At 37.0% G+C, this 20651-nt stretch overlaps 1 protein-coding gene across 2 annotated transcripts in view; it reads left to right on the top strand.

Annotated features, from left to right (window-relative positions):
• Positions 1 to 20651, top strand: part of MRPS27 (mitochondrial ribosomal protein S27) — a 42866-nt gene that overhangs the window by 14832 nt on the left and 7383 nt on the right. For both annotated transcript variants that reach the window (XM_014882860.2, XM_088156008.1), the window contains exons 5-8: positions 16005 to 16119; positions 16625 to 16703; positions 17941 to 18056; positions 19538 to 19640. In XM_014882860.2, the coding sequence (XP_014738346.2) occupies positions 16005 to 16119; positions 16625 to 16703; positions 17941 to 18056; positions 19538 to 19640 (413 nt within the window). The remainder of the gene's footprint in view (positions 1 to 16004; positions 16120 to 16624; positions 16704 to 17940; positions 18057 to 19537; positions 19641 to 20651) is intronic.

Genomic DNA, 20651 nt, shown 5'->3' with positions numbered 1-20651 from the left:
TTATATTTAAAACAAGAGGAAAAGAAGGATTCTTCTACAGATGCAATGTCAGTGTTGGGGGTAATCTGTCTTCCTCCTCATCCACAGTATTTGTGGAGTCAATAGAAAGATGAAGCCAGTCACGTTGAGAAATTGACAGAAATTACTTGGTCCACACTCCATGTGGATACATTTTTCATTTAGTATTGGAAGGCAGGGTTTCATTTTAATTCTTGGAAGAAAAGAGTATCTTTCTGTATCTTTCACCCAGCATCTTGCCAACAGCTCAAAGCTTTCTGTCTATTAGCTCCTACTGGAAATAGTCTAAAGGTACAATGTGACCATACCTCAGTTGTTGCACTCATATATTGAAGGTCAAAGGGCAATGTTGTCTCAGAATTTGACCTATAGTCATCCTTAAAGGTCAGTTTTTCTATATCCAGTGGCATTCCAGAAGTTGTTTAGTAAATCTCTGTATCAGCACAAAGCCAATCTGAAGGCAGATCTTGCATTATGATTTAGAAATACTGAAAGTCCAGACAGAGGTTAAATGCAGCCAAAAATGTAGAGAGCGAGCTGTTCGTGTGAGTACAAATGGCCAGGACAGACTAAAACTTTTTGTAAGCTTCAGAATTTAAAACAAGTGCAAGCAAAGATCTATTCCTTTGCTACCTTTAGTTAATGACTAATATGACTAATAATAGTAAAGATATACTGGAGAATTAACTCCATTTGGCTTCTCCTGCAAGGACTTCCTGGTTCCCCTACAGCCCCTGAGCAGCAACAGCAGTCAAAGCCAGTCTCCAATCCCATGTAAATAGAAAAAAAAATAACATATGAAGTTAGTGTTTTATTAAGTTCCTTGTCCTTTAACTTTCCTAAATAGTGTTGAATATTACAGCAATCTTTTCACTTTCTTTTATGTTGAAAGTGGCAGCTACCAGCATAAACTCGTTAATTATTAGGCTTACAACCATTACCAGAGCTGCCATGGTTGCTTCCTTAGGAATTATTAACTTTGTGATTATTGTATCCATAAACCTAAATAATTCTTCTGTGTGGTGCAAGTCTTTCCTTTTGGGATCAAAATAAATACAGTAGAAAAAATAACTATGAACTGTTTGTTATGGAATAATCTTGACATGATGTAGGCCAGGACTGTCTTACTGCAGGCAGGTTGATTAGAATTAGAATAATTTTATTGTTGACTTGGTCTTAGTTTAAATCAGCAAGCAAGAAACCGTAATTCAAGTAAAATCTTTTAATAATGTTTCATGTTTATAATTTAAATTATCTTAAAGAAAGCCTTACTGCTGTTTTCTGGCAGCAGAAAACAATTTCTTCAAACCAGTTTAATTTCTTTCGAAGGATTGTACTCAGTTTGGAGCCATTTTCTTCCTGAGCAAAGAGACAGTCTTATGTAGATACTTCCATGGTTTAAGGGTATTTCTTTACAGCTTTGTTTTATATATTTAATTTTACTTTAAAAAAAAAAAAAAAGAGAGAGATAAATGTTTACCAGAATGCTGTTTTTCCTGATGTGGATAGCTGCCTTTGAGAAAGAACCTTAAATGAAAGTATTACTTTTCTGCAAATGTTCACATTTTATTGAGTATGTAAACATTAATGATATTAAATACAACATGGAAAGCATTTAGAAAATGTTTTCCATTTCAAACATAGCAATTTAGGAAATCTTGTTTTTTATTTGGTGAAAAGATTCTCAGTATGTCAGGATTTTTGTATTTGTAGGCACTAGTTTTTATTCCTATATTAATATAGATATGGTAAGCATGCGTTCTTGCTTCTTTGAGTCACATACTCATTTTGGGGCTAAACTAAACATAACACAGAAGAGTAAGGAATATATTGTGTCTGCAGCTGTAGAAGGGGACATAGTTATTAAAAATTCTGTTTTCAGTTGCTTTACTAGTAACCTACTCTAATTTGTGTTACGCTGCTTGTAGAGCTAGCTGTTTTCTTGGGGAAACAAATTTCATACAGATTTTTATTTGTGGGGCATGTGAGCTGGTTTACTTTTTACAAATAGGAATTCTATTGATTTTTTGGTTAGCTTTAATTTACAGAATTGTAGTGCTGAGTAGCACTTGATTGTGGGGTAGCAATTCAGATGAAAATATTTGACAATTTTATCTTCATTTGTTTTTACACAGCACATATAAAATAATAAAATAGGCTAAAAATGAGAGAGTATTTTTCCTATATATTGGGAAATTCAGGTTTTTGTGCTACTGAAACCAGCATACTCAAAATGCTAAACAGTTTAAATGTCATAAACAGAGGGCCAAATACAAAGTCAAAAGGTTTCCAGACCCGGCAGGAAGTGTCTTAGGAATGTCAGTGATCAAGATTTTTACTGTCATCAGTAGTAAAAGAAAGAGTAAAGGTAGTTTCTGAGATAAGTTGAGATGTTATTTTGTTGCCATTAAAGGTGGTTTTCCAAGGAGTGAATCAGCTTGTTCCTGGATTAAATGGACTCTGCAAGCAGCTGTCAATGAGCTTCTTATGAGAGCAATAATTTTATTGAACATCAGTTTTTAAGAACAGGATGTGTTGTGTTAATTTTATATGGTAAAAACTAAGTTAGGAGCTGGAGGCTGAAGATAGGCAGTAAATAATGTTGGCTTTCAAGTGTCCTCAGTCTGGGAAATAGGAGTTGCATTGCTTGCCACAGCTTTTGTGTTAAAAATGCATCTTGGGTTAAATGTACATGCTGTAAAGTTGAGCCACTTTGTATTTTTTCTTAAAATTGTTTTCTCTGACTTCTAACTAAAGGAAGGCTTATAAGAAAGTGGGACTGGACATCCACTAAGAATGTGAAATGTTTTGAAACATTCCAGGGCCACAGGGTAGTTCAACATGGAAAGGGATGTCTATCTGGTTTTCTATTTTTTTTTCTTTACAATATTTGAGGAAAGATTTTTTTCAGGAAACTAATGTGAGTGCTAGTAAGACTTATACAAGCAGTTTCATGACTTTTTTTGTTTTCTACCATGGTAACAGTATATGCTCTTGCAGGTTGCTTGGAAGCAGACCTGGGACCAAAGCATCTCTGACATTCCATTGCTTGAGAATTTCTATTCTGTACCACACTTGTTAAGAAAACTGCCAGTATGGTTGAATGGTGGCAAGTCATGTGCTAGTTTGTAGGGTAGATTGATGGAGAGAAGAACAAAGACATTAGGAAATTTTTTCCTGTCACACCTCAGCCAACCTATGAAATACAAGGTTTATGCAATATTTCAGTGAGGACATTGCTTCATTTTGCTATATGTAATGAAAAGTCTGTATGATCTTAGTTTTAAGTCATTGTTACGTAAAATCTTGATTTATTTCACAGGCTTTTAAGACAGCTATGGTCTGATCAAGTACATAAAAAAGGGACTATACCATCTAAGTGGACTTAATAGTCAAGAAAAGTGTTCTGTGCTTTGTAGGTAACAGTGAAGATGTTTATCTTAGTTATATGATACAGTAGAGTGGATCCAATATAATCTATTGTGCTCAGACTATCTGTGTTTTTTATGCACATTGCTGCACAATATGTAGTAATAGATAGCAAGTGTGATATAGGTTCCAGAAGGTAAAAGCCTTTGGAAATGGAAAGAATATTTAAGATGACCATGTTAAGAGATGGACTACTGCACCACAGTTACAGATCTGATCTTACTTTGTTCTGTTATACTCCATTTTAGACAAAATGGTTTTATAACCAAATGAAAATTATTATGATGGGGAGGAGGTAGATTTACATTGGCATGCGTCTTTCTTTAGCTTGTATATTATTAGGCATGTTAATTTTCAAGTAGCTGCCTTTTATTTTTAAAAAAGTTGATGTTTATGCTTTTGTAGGACTGAAAATGTTATGTCAATATTCAGTTATAAAAACATGTAGATAATTATGTGATTATATCCAACAGAGACTGTAGGTTACTTTTTGGCTCCAGTAGTAAATTTGAAAAGTAAATTATGTTACTCTTCCATTTTTTTAAAATAGTTCCATATTTAGAAATATCCAAAAAGATTAGAGTTCAGAACAAAACTGAAAACAAGTAGGTAGATTTATTCAGCTTGTGTATCTGCTAATTTCTGCATGTACATTTGTGCCTCTGAAAAAGTGTTCACCCTAAGAAGCTTGATTGCAGACGGACCCACAAAACAATGCTTAGCTGTAATTGAATGGAGGTGTATTGAATCAGTAGGTAAGCAAAGGTCTTGGTTATTAGGCTTATTGTTTACCAGAAAAGTTGATTTAAGATGCAAATTTCTGAATATAAGATGCTCAGTAGCAAAATAGAAAAAGCCAAAAACCAAACCAAAACAGTCATTCAGGTTGCTTACTTTTTTGTTGATTGATTGCTATCTTGGTTGCTTGGTTGGCTGGTTGGTTGATTGGGGTATTTTTTGTTATTTAAATGCTGCTTTAACAATGGACTATTTTTAAAGCTGCATGCTATGGATAACGTATCTGAATTGTCTGCTGGAATGAGTCCAGTTGCATTTTCTGCATTTCCATTGCTTCTTTGTACCAAGCACTCTGCTGAGCTACCTGCAACTGTTCCTTCTGCCATAGTTCTTGTTACCTTTTTATGTTTCTGAGACTTACTTGGTAAATCCTTGGTTCCCAACTAGATTGACTAATGCTGACATAGTCCCTTTCTTACCTTTCTTTTTTGATTTTTTGTGGAGGGCTTTGTGGGGTGGAAGAACAGTATGGGTTTGGAAAAAACTTAGAAGTCCAAGCCTCCCTTGTCAGTGGATTTTATCTCCTTACCTATTTCCTGAAATCCTGATGTGTCCCTGTTCCCAGGCTTTTCAGCTGCCTCTCTGTCACTCCTTTGCTACATCAGTTTGAATGCCTGAGGGACTCATTTAAATGTGGAATTGATTGTTTCAGAAGTAACACTGTGGCTGCTTTCAGCAGTTATTTTCCATCTTCACCACTGATGGATCTCTGTGGGATGCTGGGCTGAACATCCTTGAAGGGTGCTGGGGTTGTCCTTGCCTCCCAGCTTTCATCTAATTAATGACTGTGTGCCTATGTGGTGTGCCAGGTCCTCAGCTGATTGAGGCAGGTTCCTGGTAGCTTGGAGGAGCTGTGTGTTTTCTCTTGGGACCAGGTGAATATTAGACCCAGGATCTAGTTTACAGAGCATTTAAGCAGCAGCAATGAATACTTTGTTGGATTTTTTTTTTTTAATTGGAAAGGGATATACAAGAGAGCAGCTGATAGAAATGCCTGTTTGCTCAGCTGTAAACGTAGACCCAACCAATAATAATTCGTTTCTCATGCTGAAAAGTGAACAAGGATTTTGGTTATTTCTCCCCCTACCCCAGTCCCTTCACTCTAGAGCTTGTCAGGCTGAAAGCGCACAAATTTTGGCATCTGGATTTGCAAGCTAATTTTCACCTTCATGTTGTTCAAGAATTGGTGTGGATATAAAGCTGCCTTTAATCTCCAAAGTCAATTTTATGATGATCCTCTTTACATTGACATTTATTCTGCTCTCTCCTCTGTAAGTATTGTTTTAATTTTAAAAAGGGGGAAAATACTTCTTTTTTCAAAGCTCCGCTAGGGAGTGAGCAGAGCTGGACTAAATTGAGCAGCAAGCTAAGTAGATGGCCTTTGGCAGCAGACAGCTGGGTGTAAATGGACACGATCTCCCTCCCCCTTGTGTACACTCTCTGTGCCAAAGTTGACAAACCAGACTGGCTATTGGTGTGTCTGACTGGGGGTGGACAAAGTGTAGCAGCTACTGTGAGAGCATGACAGCAGATCAAATGCAGCAGGAGTGGTACAGTCCAGTTTACCAGCAAAAGGATTTTTTTTGTCTTTATTGAAGTTACTGTGTGGCAGTGATTACTTCTTTTTGTGATTTTCCTTGCCCAGACTGAAAGGCGTGTAGTACATAAATGCACATAGCTGTAGTGTTTCTCCTCCTCTGTTCTCCTGTGCAGTGAGTAGTACCACGTGTATAAGAGCTCGATATCATGTCCTGGGGAACTGGTGCTGTAAATGTCAGTTTGGAGCCTGAATACGAGGTCTGAGTAGGCCACTGTAAAAGGGCAACATATCAAGTCATCCAGGCCTTGCATTGTGGTCCAGTCATTAGCACAACAAAAAGCATTAATGAGTTATCATAGAATATGCTGAGTTGGAAGGGACCAATCAGGCTTATTGAGCCCAGCTCCTGTCTCTGCACAGAACACCCCAAGACTCACACTGTGAGAGCGTTGTCCAAATGCTTACTGGATTCTAGCAGATTTGCTGCTGTGACCACTATATTTCTAACTATCAATCTTGGATGTGTTCCTGTTTTAAAAGGGGAGAAACTACAATATGCCTTTTTGCATTATGAAATCCTCTGCCTGTTTTGAGTAGCATGATCTCATTTTACTGTGCAGCTTGCAGCTACCTACGCAAGGGAGCATTTGTCCTACAGTACATGCAGTACTTAAAGAGAGGTACCTGCTGTCTCTTTAAATAACAGATCTGACGGCACAGTCTTTTTCTGAAAAGAATAAAACAGTCATATAGCTGGTAAGAGCCCACAAATTTCAAACTGCCTTACAAAATGCTTGAGTCCAGTTTCCCATGGTTATCCTTGATGTACTTGCTGTTCCTTGGGATTGACACATGCAATGAGGCAAAGGATGTTTCGGTCTCACTGGTCTCAGAAGTTAGTTATGCTAAGAGGTATGCTAGCTAGATGCCTCAGAAGTACTGTGGTTAGAGAACAGTTAAAAATGTGTAAAGGCCATGAGCATTTCTTATTACTTATTGCTATAAGTATTTTTATTAGGAAAATGCATGGTTGGAAGAAAAAAGTAAACGTTGCTCATTGAGATAAGACATGAAAAGTAAACAGAATAATGATGAACTGCCTGGTAGCCAAGATCAGCCTATTCACCAATGGACAGCGTTTTGGAAATGGTTGCTTTTTTGGACAGTGCCTGTGGCTGAAACTGAAGGTATCAGGGCTTTTGTCCTGTTTTTTAGGTGTTTATATTCAATATGGAAACCTTCTTGTCTGCCTCCCCTTCACTCTTGGGGTGCAGAAGGAGAGCAATACACAAGGACATCAGACTGTAGCAGTGAAAAATACAGAGAGCACAGGTATTAGGTCAAAAGTAGGCTAACTTGAATTGTGTAGCTGTGGCAGCAGATCTGAAAAGGTGAAACCTGAAATGTGCAGATCCAGTTTGTGAAGTGTTCTGCAGCAAATGCAAGGTTTGTCTCTTCCCCTGCTTTGGTTCGTTACTGAGATCCATTCAGTATTTGTATTCCTGAAGCACCCTCTTCCCAGCACCTCTTTTTTGCTCTAATTGCATGTGGTGTGAAACTGAGTAACTGCAAAATAAACAGTTTGGCTTGTACACTTCTGTATTGCTGCCTTTGACAAGACAGAAATACATCATTTATGATCTGTGCAAATTCAGCTGTGATCAAATTGAAAAGTGTCAAGGGTTATGTCAGTCGGTGTAATGTTACAGTAGTTTGAGGCTAATGTGTGATCTATTTCTGGGAGCTGTTTTGTGAACCATAAAGAGTTTGAGTGAAATAAATGGAGAATGCAACATAGTTCCAAAGTAGACGGCAGCTCTCGGTGATTAAGTCTCTAACAAAATTATGTTGATTTTGCCCCAGGTTAAATTTACACTGAATATTAGGCATTATTAAAAAGTTGCTGTTTGCAAATACCATAACAGCAATGTCTGTTAAAGGCTGAGATTTTTTTTTTCCTTCTATAAAATCAAGAAATCATTGTTTGCTTTTCTTGCAGTCTTTATGCATACACATGAAGTATGCCTATTTAATAAGGCGTGAAAGGAGTATTCTGTCATAGTTGAGGCTTAGTGCTAAAAGGCAGAAACACCTTAATGTGTGATGCACTTTCCTCTGACACTGAACTATCACAGACCTTAGAGTTACTGTTTTGTTTGTATGGAAAGCCCTTGGTGCTACATTTCTGTCAGCTTGGTTAATGGTTACTGGAAAGCAAGCTTCACTGTGACATCTCTGGTGTAGTTGGTAGCTAAGAGAAGGAGGTTTTCTAAATATCTGTAGTAATTTGTTTTTAAAAAATTAAGTGTTATGAGCTTTAAAGCAATTAAGTGTCTCAAATGACATGAAGTTATTTGTGATTGAAGAATGTCCACGACATAAGTACTATTTAGTTCGCGAAGGATTTTAAACTTACTTTTGAAATACAGCTAGTGGGAGCTGCCTTTCTGCTGGAAACTGACTTTGTGGCAGCCTTTAGTGGGCAGTCGCTTGGCAAAGGGAATAGGGGCGCAAAGATGGTAACAGTAACTAGAAATTGCAAGCAGGCTTTTACAAACGTTTCTTTCTCATTTTGAGAAATAAATTGATAACTTGTGTACTAGCTTTCAGCCAGGTTTAATTTGTTGAAGTAATGACAGGTATAGATGAGTTAGTAAAATAGTAACAATCAAATCAGTGCTCTACTCATATGTTCCTTTTCTTACAGACTTTTGTTAATCAGTTTTCAGAGATCTAAGTAGAAGAATTGAGCAGAAGTGACCCTTTGTTGAGCTTTGAAACAGCAAGTTTTATCCTGATGCACTCTGAAATTGCTGAAATCAAAAAAAAATTCCCTGAAGCAAGAAATGTAGTACCTTCTATGGTTCTTAATTTGTCTGGTTTTGTATGCCAGGATACCGGAAAAAGATATAATTAATGGAAGAGTTGGTTTTAAATTAGACTTTATTATGGTTGCATGGGGAAAAGAAAAGGCACTTGAGAGAATTTTATCAGAATCACTATAGCAACAGCTCACTTCATCATTCCCTGTGTATTTTCTCATCCTATGATATTTTCTGTACTGTATTAGTAACATTTATATTCAAAACCAGTAATTTCAGTTGTAATTCTAGAAGTATTTGTCAGAGAGCTGTGTCCTTTACAGTCAATAATTTGGGGAGATGTTGGGCTTTTTATTATTATTATTATGACACAACCTTTTCTTCTTAATTGTTGCTCTTTGAATGAATTTCATCTTTATGGTGAAAATAATACAGATTCTTCATGTATGTGAGAAGAAAACTGGATTTTTCCTGATTGTCTTTTTAAAAAAGGAGTGGGAGATGTGAAGGGTGGTAGGTAACTATTATCCTGGGAGGAGGAGAAAAAAGTACAAGTACTATATTCAAAAATCTGTTTATTTGGTTTTCTTCATTGCAGTTCACCTTATCATTTTGTTAAGTTGAAAAGAGGGGTTGCTTTATTCATAGTTTGCATTTGAAATAAAACTGAATGTGATAGATTTACTTTCTTCATGAAACTAATGCAGGCATTACCACCTTTTTTTGATAGCAATGTTCTTTCACCTACAAGTCCTGCTGAGAATCCTCAAATGTCCATTTCTAGCAAGCTAGCTGGTGACACTCTCTTTAGCCTAGAACAAAGAATCATGTTGATACTGGATTTTTAAATGTTAAGATCTTCAGCTTCTAGCTAGATGAGGCCTGTGACTGTTGTCATCCTATTTCAGGCTAGGCATAACAGAGCATGTTCAGCCAAACTGACACAGTCTAGTTCTTTTTAAAAGTGTCCTTCTATTGGAGTTCTGCCAGGAAATGCATAATTCTGAAGGACTTTGAGTCTACATACCCAGAGAAGCTTTTTTAGGAAACACATTTAGCAGCCTCTAAGAGTTTTCCCCGGGACAAAGAGTGTACTGAGTGTATGCTGTTTAAGCCTTGGCTTTCCTTTTCAGTCTGAACTAATTAGAATAAAAGTTTGAGGCATTAAGGTGAGCCTGTGGGACATTAATCAGGTTGTCTGAAGGATTGCTGCTTTGTGCTTTGTAAGTATTCTGGGGTGGGGGGTGGAATTCAAGGCTGCTTGGTGTAACCTGGTGGCAGAAGGTTGGAAGAGCAGCTCCACTGCAGTTCTGTTATGTTGATTGCTTCTGGATGGAAGAATTGATAAATAATTCAGATATTTTTCAGATATACCAGTAGTTGTTTAAAATATTGCAATACCAGGAATACCAATAAATTGCTTCAAACTTTGCCACAGGCTCCTTATCTGTTGTACTGCTATTTCTTTTGTGATGGCTCTTTGTCTGTTTATGTATAAGCAAAGCATTTCTTTCATGCTGTGGTAAACTGCTTGTCCATTCATTATTTTGAAATTTATAACATTTATCTAGGATCTTGCCACTCTTTGATCATATTGCTTATTATTTTAGTAAGGCTTGTTCCTTATGTTCTACACTCAAAGGTGCCTTAAATTCATCAAAAGGAGGAAGAGCATTTAGTGTTAAGAGGCTGACAACAATGGGCAGAAATGCTTGTTGTATCAGAAATTCAGTTTGTCATTTGATACTTGGCTAAAAACTGTCAAAATAGCTAGATCAATAAAGAATAAACTGCATCCTAGCTGGTGATACTTACTGTTAGAAAGAGACTTTGTGAAGTTGAGCTTTCTGTGCATGAATTGAGCAATGCAATAGCTACTCTGAAACTACTTCATAGTGAATTTTCTCCCTTCAGTTGTTGGAAGAGGGAGGTTACCCAGGTGATATCCTGAATCTTCCTAACTAACGGTGTAGTAGGTATTTCTAGCCAAAATACCTCCTTTTCCAAATCTAGTCTTATTACTAAGCTTAAGGGTTATGAAACAGGCGAACTTGTAGTGTTGAAGTGAACAGAAATAAAAGCTGGACATGGTATAACATGAAACAAGACATGATACTAAAAATATCCTTAAAGTCTCCTGCTCAGCCTTGATGTTTGACTGTGGTTCTGTACTGTAGTTTCTCCATATCTGATCATATAAGTCTGTTTTGGGGCCATCATCAGACATGCATCAGTGGTTTAAGAGCTCTGTGCAGATCTTGAAAAAAAAAAAAGTTGTGCATGAAATAGAATTCATATGGAGGTGGAGAGAGCTTAATTTAGACGAACTAATTTTAGCATCAAAGCAATCAACTTAAGTTAGTTGAAAATAAAAGATAGGGGAAAGTCAATAAAAATTAAAATAGAATAGGAGCTGAATATGGGGTTTTTTTTCAGGGTATCCGCAAAGCAATTTTCTGCATGTGTAGGATTCTGCCTCAGCCTTAGACTATACTCTGTTACAGTTGTCATGTCTAATTTTTTAACCTGTCCAATTACTGCTTTTGATAATCGAATTCTTATAGTACACATACTACTTGAATTTTTTATTTCAACACAAAAGCGATTTGTTCCCTCTGTTTTTCAGTGTAGGCACTTAATGTGAGAGGTATTTCCTGCAGGACCTGTAGGTTTACACATGAAATTGTTAAAGGATTTACACAAAAAAAATGAAGGCTAAAATGGGAGGAAAAGAAGAAATGGAAGAATGAAATTCTGTTCATATTTAAAAGGAGTCTTCTGTCAAAAATGATTGCTTTTCCAGGATTGTTTTCTCTGACACTGACGTATGAGCAATGCCTCTGGGTCCATTTAAAATGTAGATGATTTTCCCCAGGGCTTGTGGCTTGAAATGACAAACAAAGGGAGAGTTTTGGGTGACAGCCTTCCAGTTTCCAAGCTAAGCCTGCCTGCAATCCATTTGATCATTATGCACTGTAGCTGAAAAAATGTGCCTGGGAAGAAAAAATCATGGCATTGCTAAGATGCTTCTCAGCCCTGTATGACTCATGTAAAATGTGGAGTTGCTTTGGATTCATTCCATTGAGATATCTCTGCAAACCAGGACGAAGCTATTTCCCATTATATTTATTAATTTTAAGTCTCTTTATATTTTGCTTTGAGACTTTGTAGAATTTTAAGTGGATGAGAAGAAATCTGGCACTCTCTGTTGAACACATATGAACATGCAGACCCAGGTTTCTCTCTAGTTCTAAAAGAAGTAAGAGAGGATAGGAAGTGTAGGATGTGTGGATCATTACAAAATGCTTTCTCATAAGGTCAGGTAAAGGTAGGGAAAGGAACGGTCTCTTCTTTCAGAAGAGAGATCAAGGGAGAATGGGGAAGAGGAAAAATAGTGTCTTGCACAAGGATAGCTTCTGGGAATACCAGGAATTGGACTGGCCCTCAAGAAAGCCATAGAGTACAAAATGGAGCTCATGATCACCAAAAAATGGGAACCGATATGCTGAGCTGGCTTTCCTTCTATACTTTCAGGAAAAGCAGAGCAGAGCTGTTCCTCATGGGATATTACTTCTGCAGCACTTTCTATTCTGTAATGCAGCAAGTTTTCCTTCACCATCTTCCTCATTTGTGACTGTCCCCAAAGCAATGAAGTCCCCTCTGTTAACCTAGGGAAAAGAATGCAGATCAGCAAGGGGTGGCTCTGTTTGCATTCGCGTTTGCTGCATTCCTGAGAAGACAGGGTGTGTGAAAGCAGCTAGAATGCATCACCACTTGATGGTGAAAACAAAATTGCAAGACTGAAATAAATGAGTAGGGCAGGAATTCAGCTTTTCTGCAGTGTGAGGGCACCAATGTCATGCTTGCTGTAGTAGTACAGCACCCCATGAAGCACTGTCAGCGTCTGTTAAATTGTTTTATCATTTAGTTTCTTTCAAACAGCATGAATACCCCAGCACTGTTGAAAATAATGAGCAGTAGGGCTTTATGCAGTAACTTAGTTAACTGACTATGTAGCCCAATGTGCTGGCCTATTTGTGAGCAAGAGAGTGTACTCTGCTTGGCTAAAAATGTTCTGGTTGCCTTGTACTTAGGCTGTACACTCCTTGTATCTCTTCCAAGTTGTAATCATTTTTCAAGTACAAAGCAACTGTTAGTGAAAATCGAGTTTTGGGACTGCATAATACAAATTAGTTTTAAAAATAAAGAGAATTCTAGAGTATTACGTTGTGTACTGTTAGATTGGCAATGACCTTGATATTTCAGGATCTCCCTGTATTACAGATATTTCTATTTTTATTCCCCGTGGAGGCAGATGTTCTCAGTTGAATGGCTGGAAGGATGACCATATTGATTCTTTAGCCATTAGCATTAAAGTGTGCCAACAGAGAGCTTCTCTAACACTGTTACAGTTGCTTCTTCTCTTTTCTGAACACATTATAAGAATCTTGGGCTTCTCAGGTTTTTATTAGTTCTCAGAAAAATGAGTTTCAGAGCCAGGCGTCTGCAAGATAACCTTCTGGTCTTTCCATTAAACACACAGCAGTTGCTAGAGGCTTCCTTTATTTAATTCATTCTGAATCCTCTTTTTTATGTAGTTTTAACTTCCTTCTGTCTTTTCATCTGTCCGTGAACATATTGCCTTGCTTAATTATATCCTGTTTGGTGGACAAAGGGAAGGAGGAGGATGTTAATGCTTGTCAAAATGATGAGCAATCTCCTCTTTTTCCTGATTCCATTTCAAATACAAGTCCCTGCCACAACATTTGGTTGATTTGTCTAGGTTAATTGTAAAAAACAAATACTCTGTTGGTTTCTCTTCTCAGATAGTACAATAAAGGCAGAGCTTATTCCCAGGATTCTATGGATCAGAAACAATTGAAGATTGCAGAGTAGTTGTTTCCCTTTCACTTCCAATTCTTCTATCACATCATGGATTAAAGGAAGTGTCTAGTGTTGAGGGATCTTGTCCATGCATATATATTGCATTCATGCACCAGTCCCCTCTCTTCATTCCCATGCAACTGAATTGAAATTAGTTGTTAGAATTAACTAGAAAATTACTTCATTGAAAAACTGTTTGATTTTCATTTGCATAGCACCTAGGACAGGCAAGACCTGATCTGAGCATAAAGATCAGCATAAAAATCTCAATGGTAACATACTGCTATAATACAGCTACAGTAACAGTAATTATGTCTGAAAGATCCTGTGGTTGTCACACACAGACATGCGCCCACACGCGAAAATCAGTCCCAGCTCTGTAAAAGCTGATATTGCAGATTTTTTACGAGTTTTTATAACTTGCCTCTGGATTTTGTGCATACTGATTCCAGCAACGAGTATTGATTGAAGATCAGCTTCATTCTGTTTCTAGGCTATTTTGCATCCCTGTTAAGCCTTTTGATGTCCAAGCCCAATTTTACTTTGAAACTAAAAGCTTCATTACAGTAAGCTTTAGCAATCCCAAGATGTAGGAAGTATTGGAGTGCTCTTTCTCACAGTGACGTACTCAAGAGACTAAAGAAAACTGTGAATAAAGTTGAAAATTCAAATACATTAAAAACAGCTGTTTGGGGGTTTTGTTGTTGTTTTTTGAATATTTGCTTTTCATTTGCAAAGATTGTGTCAATAGAAAGCAAGTATTTGAGAGCATCAATGTCACACTTTTTGAAAGGTGTGTTGTTTTCCACTTGTGAAAAAATATTAACCATTTAATGAAACTTTAAAAGATGTTGGCAGTATTATTGCTGGGTGCTAATGTTGCAGCTTGACTATTCTTAAATGGCTGGTGAAAAAGTCTGTAGCAATTAGATAATTTTTTCAACAAAATATGATTAAATCCAAATTCCTGAAATTGATACTTCCGGAAAGCATTTGTCCGTGATACAGGACTTTAATGAAAGCAAATAAACATTCTTGCTACTCTCAGTATTTATACTCCAGAGAGAAGAAAATGGAAAGCAATTATAGCAATAGAATGGATGCTTGTAATTTAATATTCAAAACATACTTTTTCTATTAAATTCTAATTTAATGGGGAGATTTCATACGCCGCTTACAAATGCGTATATTTAGACTCTGTTGTTGTTTAGCTCCACCTTTGGCATTGCTGTTTTCTTCATTCTTGAGGCTCTCTAGGCTGCAGTACTTTTCCAGGCTTGGTTATCTGTGTAGCCCTCAGTGACAGACAGGAGATTTACTGAGGGGCAAAGAGGGTTGGTGGCCACATTAATCTGATAAACGTTCTGGAATGCATGCTCACTCAGATGGAAGAGTCAGCCCTGCCTCTAAATGGTGCTGCAGCTTGGCTTGGGGCTGCAGGCATCTGCACATGAGCCCAGCTCAGTCATTGGTGTTCTTTACAGAAAGTGGCAGTCACTTCTGTGCTGGGGACTGAGATCAGTTTTCGTTTGAATTGAGAAAGCTTGCATGTATCTCTTCACATGGGGGTGTGAAATTCAGCTCAGGACCAAGGCAGCAGCTCCTACCACTGAACTTTTAACTTACATTTGAATGTTTGCCAAAGCTGAAGTTCCACATGCTTTTTGTCACCATTTCTTCAAATATGGAGTGAAGTGCATGTGGATGAAAATAAATTAAAAGTATTCAATTTTACAAATTGCTTGAGCACTGGGGTGGGTTGCCTTGGGGGACTGCTGAAGTCATGGCATGAGTTGTCTCAGAATAGATTAAACCAGTGCAGAGGGGCAGGGAAAGGCTTTTTAGCAGTTTCCCCGTGCATGAGGTATGCCTCACTGATGAAGCATTTCTAAGACAAATGGAGCATGCAGCAGCCCAGGGATGACCTGTGCTGAGGCATAAAATTCTTAACTGGTGAAGTGAGGCATGATTTAGACAGAGTGAGAGACACCAGATTACACAAGCTCCAAAGTTTCAGATGCAGTTATATTTTGATGTAGTTCTGATATTTGATGATGTCATCAGTTGTAGCTGTTTGACAAGACCAGCAATATTATACATCAAAATGTTATACAATACAATCTTACACAATCACAAGGACAAGGTCAGAAAATACTACAGTATTTACGCCAGTCTCAGTTTGCCTTCATAAATATACCAAATTATTTTTTGGTATTCTTTTTTTAGGTAAAAAGCAGTAGTCTTTCTGGAAAGTGAGAAGATTAGGTATTATGCATTTATGAAAAGGTCAGATTCGCCTTTATATGTACTATTAATATGTCACAGTTCTGTTTCTCTTACTTGAAAGAGCTATCTGGAGCTTTCTAGAGTGTAGTGATTGACTGCAAAGTCAAACATGGAGAGATTTATGTCTGAGTTCATGAATGGTGAGGTTTTGAAACTCAGTTGGTTGATTACAGAATTTGTTTCTGTGATAATAGAGTCTTGTCATCAGAACTTTTTTTCATCTTTAGGTTTCGGCATAGCCCCAATTCCTGGTACTTGAGAGAGTGGACCATTCACAGCTGGATCAGACAGTGCTTAAAATATGGTGCTCAAGATAAAGCCTTATACACAATACAAAACAAGGTAAGTTTTACCAAGGAAGAGACATGAATATATTTGATTAGATTTTTGATTCAGGTTTGGCTTGACAGGAATTCCTGTTTCAGACATGTCCTGTAGACTGTGGTTTTAAGTTCAGGTTTCTTTGTCAATACAAATTAGTGTTGCACTTGAATTTTAGTGATAGCCTTTTTACAGCTTTTAAATCCTCTTTTTTCTCAAAAAGCTTTTTCGTTTTAAGTAGCATTGGTGTCCAAAACATGTTAAATGCAGGGGAGGCATAATAATGTGATAGACAGTGGCATTCCTGGTCTGAAAGGCACAGATAAAATGCTAAAACAAATCCAGTGCATTGGAAATTGGAGGGCCTACATCACAGGAGCCATGCTAATCTCTTGTATTTGCTTGACTGTACATTCATCAGTGTGTGGTATTGTGGTTCTGCTCTTTCTGGTATCTGCAGCACTGTACTTGGGAAGATTTGAACAGCACATTTTGCACACTGAACTTTTTTCCTTCTTTTCTTCAGGTTCAGTATGGAATTTTTCCAGATAATTTTACATTCAATATTTTGTTGGATTGTTTTATAAAGCAGAAGAAATATGAAGGTAAGAAAATACATATCAATAGTTGTATGCTCTTTCTTTGAATTAAAATTTTGTGGCCATATTTATCTGAATTCATCATAAAACACAGCTTCAACTTTCCTTTAAGTATTTTTTGCATGATTTTGTCTCGTTTTTCTTGGGATTTTATTAATTTTATGGTTTTGAAACTTGTGTGATTGACAGTTTCTGCTGTTACTAATCCTATTTCAAGTGTTTACCATCATCTTCAGTTACAAGTCTGATGTATGTGCTAATGATATGATAGGACTTATTAATGACAATTAGAGTCTTACCAGAATCAAAATACATGTTGGTATTCATCTTCCATAGATTTAGCTGTTCAAAAAGCTGTGTATCTAAACTATTTGTGTAGGCTTTCTGTCTGTCACTGGAACAAGCCAGCTGAATTGCCATACTGGGGCCACCTCTCATTTCTGACTGTTTAAGTGTTTGGATGTGAAATCTTCTCATGTTTGATGACGGATAATAATTTTGATGACTGATTTTAATTTCACTTCAGGTTTTCTAGTACTGTAAACTTACAGTAAGCTTTCCTTTGCATCAAGCTCTTATAAAACAGATAAGTGAAAGGAACTGAAAGATTTTGCTAAACAGCAAATTAATAAATGTATTTTTTTTATTTGGAGACACACCCTCTCCATCTTTGAATTCCCCCTTATTTTATCTGTATTTCTTTTCTACGTGAAACTGAAGGCCTTTTTACAAACTATCCTTCCTCACAGTGAGTGTCACTAGAATTCTGTGTGGAGCTCCTTTAGAGCACTGTTTGCTGAATAGAGACCACTGTGGGTGATCTGTGACAGTATTTCTTCTCCTTTGTACTCTCTTGTCACTCTAAGGTTAATGAAGTTAAGGCAGTCTTCTCTTGTTTGTAATCAAAACACAAGAATAAAGAAATAAATTTTACATTCTTTTAATGACTGAAGAGCTGAGGAAATAAGAGCCAACTGAAGTCTGTAGAGCTAAGATGATTTTAAGAGCTCCTTGGCTGTAGTTCTATGCTATTCAACCCATTCTTCCTTCTTGAAGTGAGTTTGAGCAACCCAAGGGAATAAGACTAATTTTATAGGTGTATTCTGTTTGCAAGAAGTGTTTAACTTTCTCTTCGACTATTTCAAAGCATTCTACAGCAATAAAGTGTCAGTGAACATGAGTGAGTGCAAAAGGAAGATATGTATTGGAAACTATGCTGATTAAGTATTGTTTTCCTCCATAGATGCTATGTCAGTCGTAACAGAGATCATGCTCCAAGAAAGTTTTGATGAATTATCAACACAGCTTCTTTCTCTGTATGTTTTATACCAGTACCTGGCAACCAAGTCTGAACATACGGTAAGCTGACCACACTCAGAATGATACACAGAGCCTCTGCTTCCAACTGTTGTCGTGCAGTCAGTTAGACATTCAGTCATGAATATATTCTATTTCCCCTAAGTTTACCTGGGGAAAAAAATGCTCCATTTTCTCATTATTTTCCAACTGCAGAAAAAAGAAAGGAAGAAAGGAAAAAAGAAACAACCAAGTATGAAAACCATCAAATCACTTGTCACCCTTTTTGTTCATTTCTCTGAAAGGGAGGGTGTGTAGGGATTTTCAGATGTAATGTACGCCCATTTGAAGAATGTGAATTGATACTTCAGTTCAAAGCAGATTCTATCAATTACCACCAAAAGAAATGTGTCACCTATTGTATAGGATCCAGTTAAGCTGAGTATTGCTCACCATTAGAACTTGATAATGGAGATATTGCAGAATTAGAAAACGTTTTTACTAGGTTTTTTTAGTATCCCATTTGGCTTTGGGTGTACTGCTTATTATTACTTACCTGTTTTAAAATTAAATTTGTTACATTTCTCCTGTCTCCAAGAATTACAAATTTGTTATTTACAGCTTGCTTGCTTAAGGCCAAAATGACAGTGCAGGGTCTTGGAAGTTGCATTATTCTGCCTTTGCAGAAGGGGCTCAGTCAGTAAAGGGCTCTGCCATCCTCTCTGTAGGAAGCTATTTTTAATGTAGTTTGGCACAAGCCTTCCATGGCATGTTGTCATCTATATGGCAAATGCTTGAAGCCTCCATCTGTGTTATATGAAGCATCATCCAAAATGCATTTTACAGGTACCTTCAGGTTTTACCCGAGTCGTAATGTGAGTTTTCACTAAAGAAGAGAAAAGTGCATTTACCCTATTGGATATTCTCTTCATTCCCTAGAAATCAAGTATGCTTAGGCACTTTTCACACTGTATATGAAAAACAAAGGGATGAATATCTCATTTTTCCATTGTGTTAGTCCATGTTTGCGTATCCGTACTGCAGAGATAAGCATTTGTCAGTATGTGTAGTGTTTCATGAAAGCTGAATGTGCAAGCAAGGGTGGTTTGAACATAAGACATGTTTAAGGCAAGCTTATTTGTATAGCTGTGACTTACTTAATATGCATTTTGAAGTAATCCCATCCAAAAACAGCAATGAAATAATATTTTTATTTGAATATACCATTCAAAGTACCAGTCAACACCTCATGATGCTCAACACCAGTTTTCTTTTTGGTTTAAGAGGAAGAGGTAGACATAATAAGGAAAACTTTCTTGCAAAATTTCAGCCACTCACATTTTACAGTCTTCTGCAAAGAGAGTTATTCCTAAGTATTGTTCCTACTGTTCCTCAGGACAGATACACTATAACTGAACACTGGACAGGTTTAATGATTCTTTTCTTTATTGCTAAGATGTGATGAAAGCCATGCATGCTGTCATTGCTGCCATTATATTTGTGTTTGTTAAGGAACACTTACTTAGTTAATACATTATTTGCAGTGGGAAGAAGAAAGAAATATTGGAGCATCGCTATTGCTTACGGGTCTAAAGCAAAGTAACACTGTGGGTTTTAGTTCCCAGCTCTATGGCTATGCATTCCTTGGTAAGTTTTACCTCCCTCACTGTCAGCTTTCCCCTCTTGTCTTCAGTGGCTGGATTAAATTGGCATCTTTGCTTTACTGAAATGTAATCAAGGAGGAGGCAAAGGGAAAATAAAAAGAAATAGTGGAAGGACAATTTGAGAGTTCTGACTGAATCTGTTTTGTAGACCTGGAGGTTAGAACTGATTTGAACTTGATTCATGAGACAGCCTCAGAACCAGTTTTAGGTTTGGCTTAGATGCTGAAAGAGAGAAGATATTGTTAAATAACAGTGGGATTGGTTGGTTGGTAGACCAACAAATTGTAAAAAAATACCCTAAAGTACAGATTTCTGTGACATGCTTTATAAGGTTATGGACAGCAGACTCTTTTTCTGGTTAATGAGCATCTTAAAATGATCTTTAAACCTTATGAGATGGGAGAGCACAGCCTGGAAAAGACTGTATTTAGAACTTTTACTAATCACTGTAAAGTGAATGTTTTGGTTGTGAATAGCAGGTAGCAGTGCCTTTATCCTGTATCTGTTAAGGAGTCTTCACTGTTAATAACTTGCTATATAGTATTAAAGAGACGTTAGATCAGAGTATATTCAGAATTGAGGGGAAGGGATATGGGCAAACAACTCTTGAATTTTTTTCTGAATCTTTAGTGGAATATAATGCAGATAGCTCTTTTTCTTCTCTACAAAATAATTATTTACTAGAAAGCAAGTATGTAGTCAAAAATTTATTGCAAATTTTTGTTTCGTTACTGCATTATTGAGGGTAATAAAAAGTGTATTTGTTCTTCAAATATTGCCTCCAAACATGATGTCTGGCGGCAGAGTTAGGATGCTGATTTTTATTTATCATGACTGTAAAACAAAAAGCTCATTTTCAGTCAAAAAGGGGGATAAATGTGAAAACTAATTTGAAAGCAGAATTTTTCATAGCACTGTTTGTAATCCAGTGGAGATACTGCTACAAACAGGGACTTTGCTATCCAGTTGGCATTCTGTTTGAGGAGTTTTAAAT

This window comes from Sturnus vulgaris, chromosome Z (genome assembly GCF_052056855.1).
Source record: "Sturnus vulgaris isolate bStuVul1 chromosome Z, bStuVul1.hap1, whole genome shotgun sequence".
Lineage (NCBI taxonomy): Eukaryota > Metazoa > Chordata > Aves > Passeriformes > Sturnidae > Sturnus > Sturnus vulgaris.
Note: the sequence above shows the minus strand (reverse complement) of the source record. Positions and strands in the feature narration are given on the sequence as shown.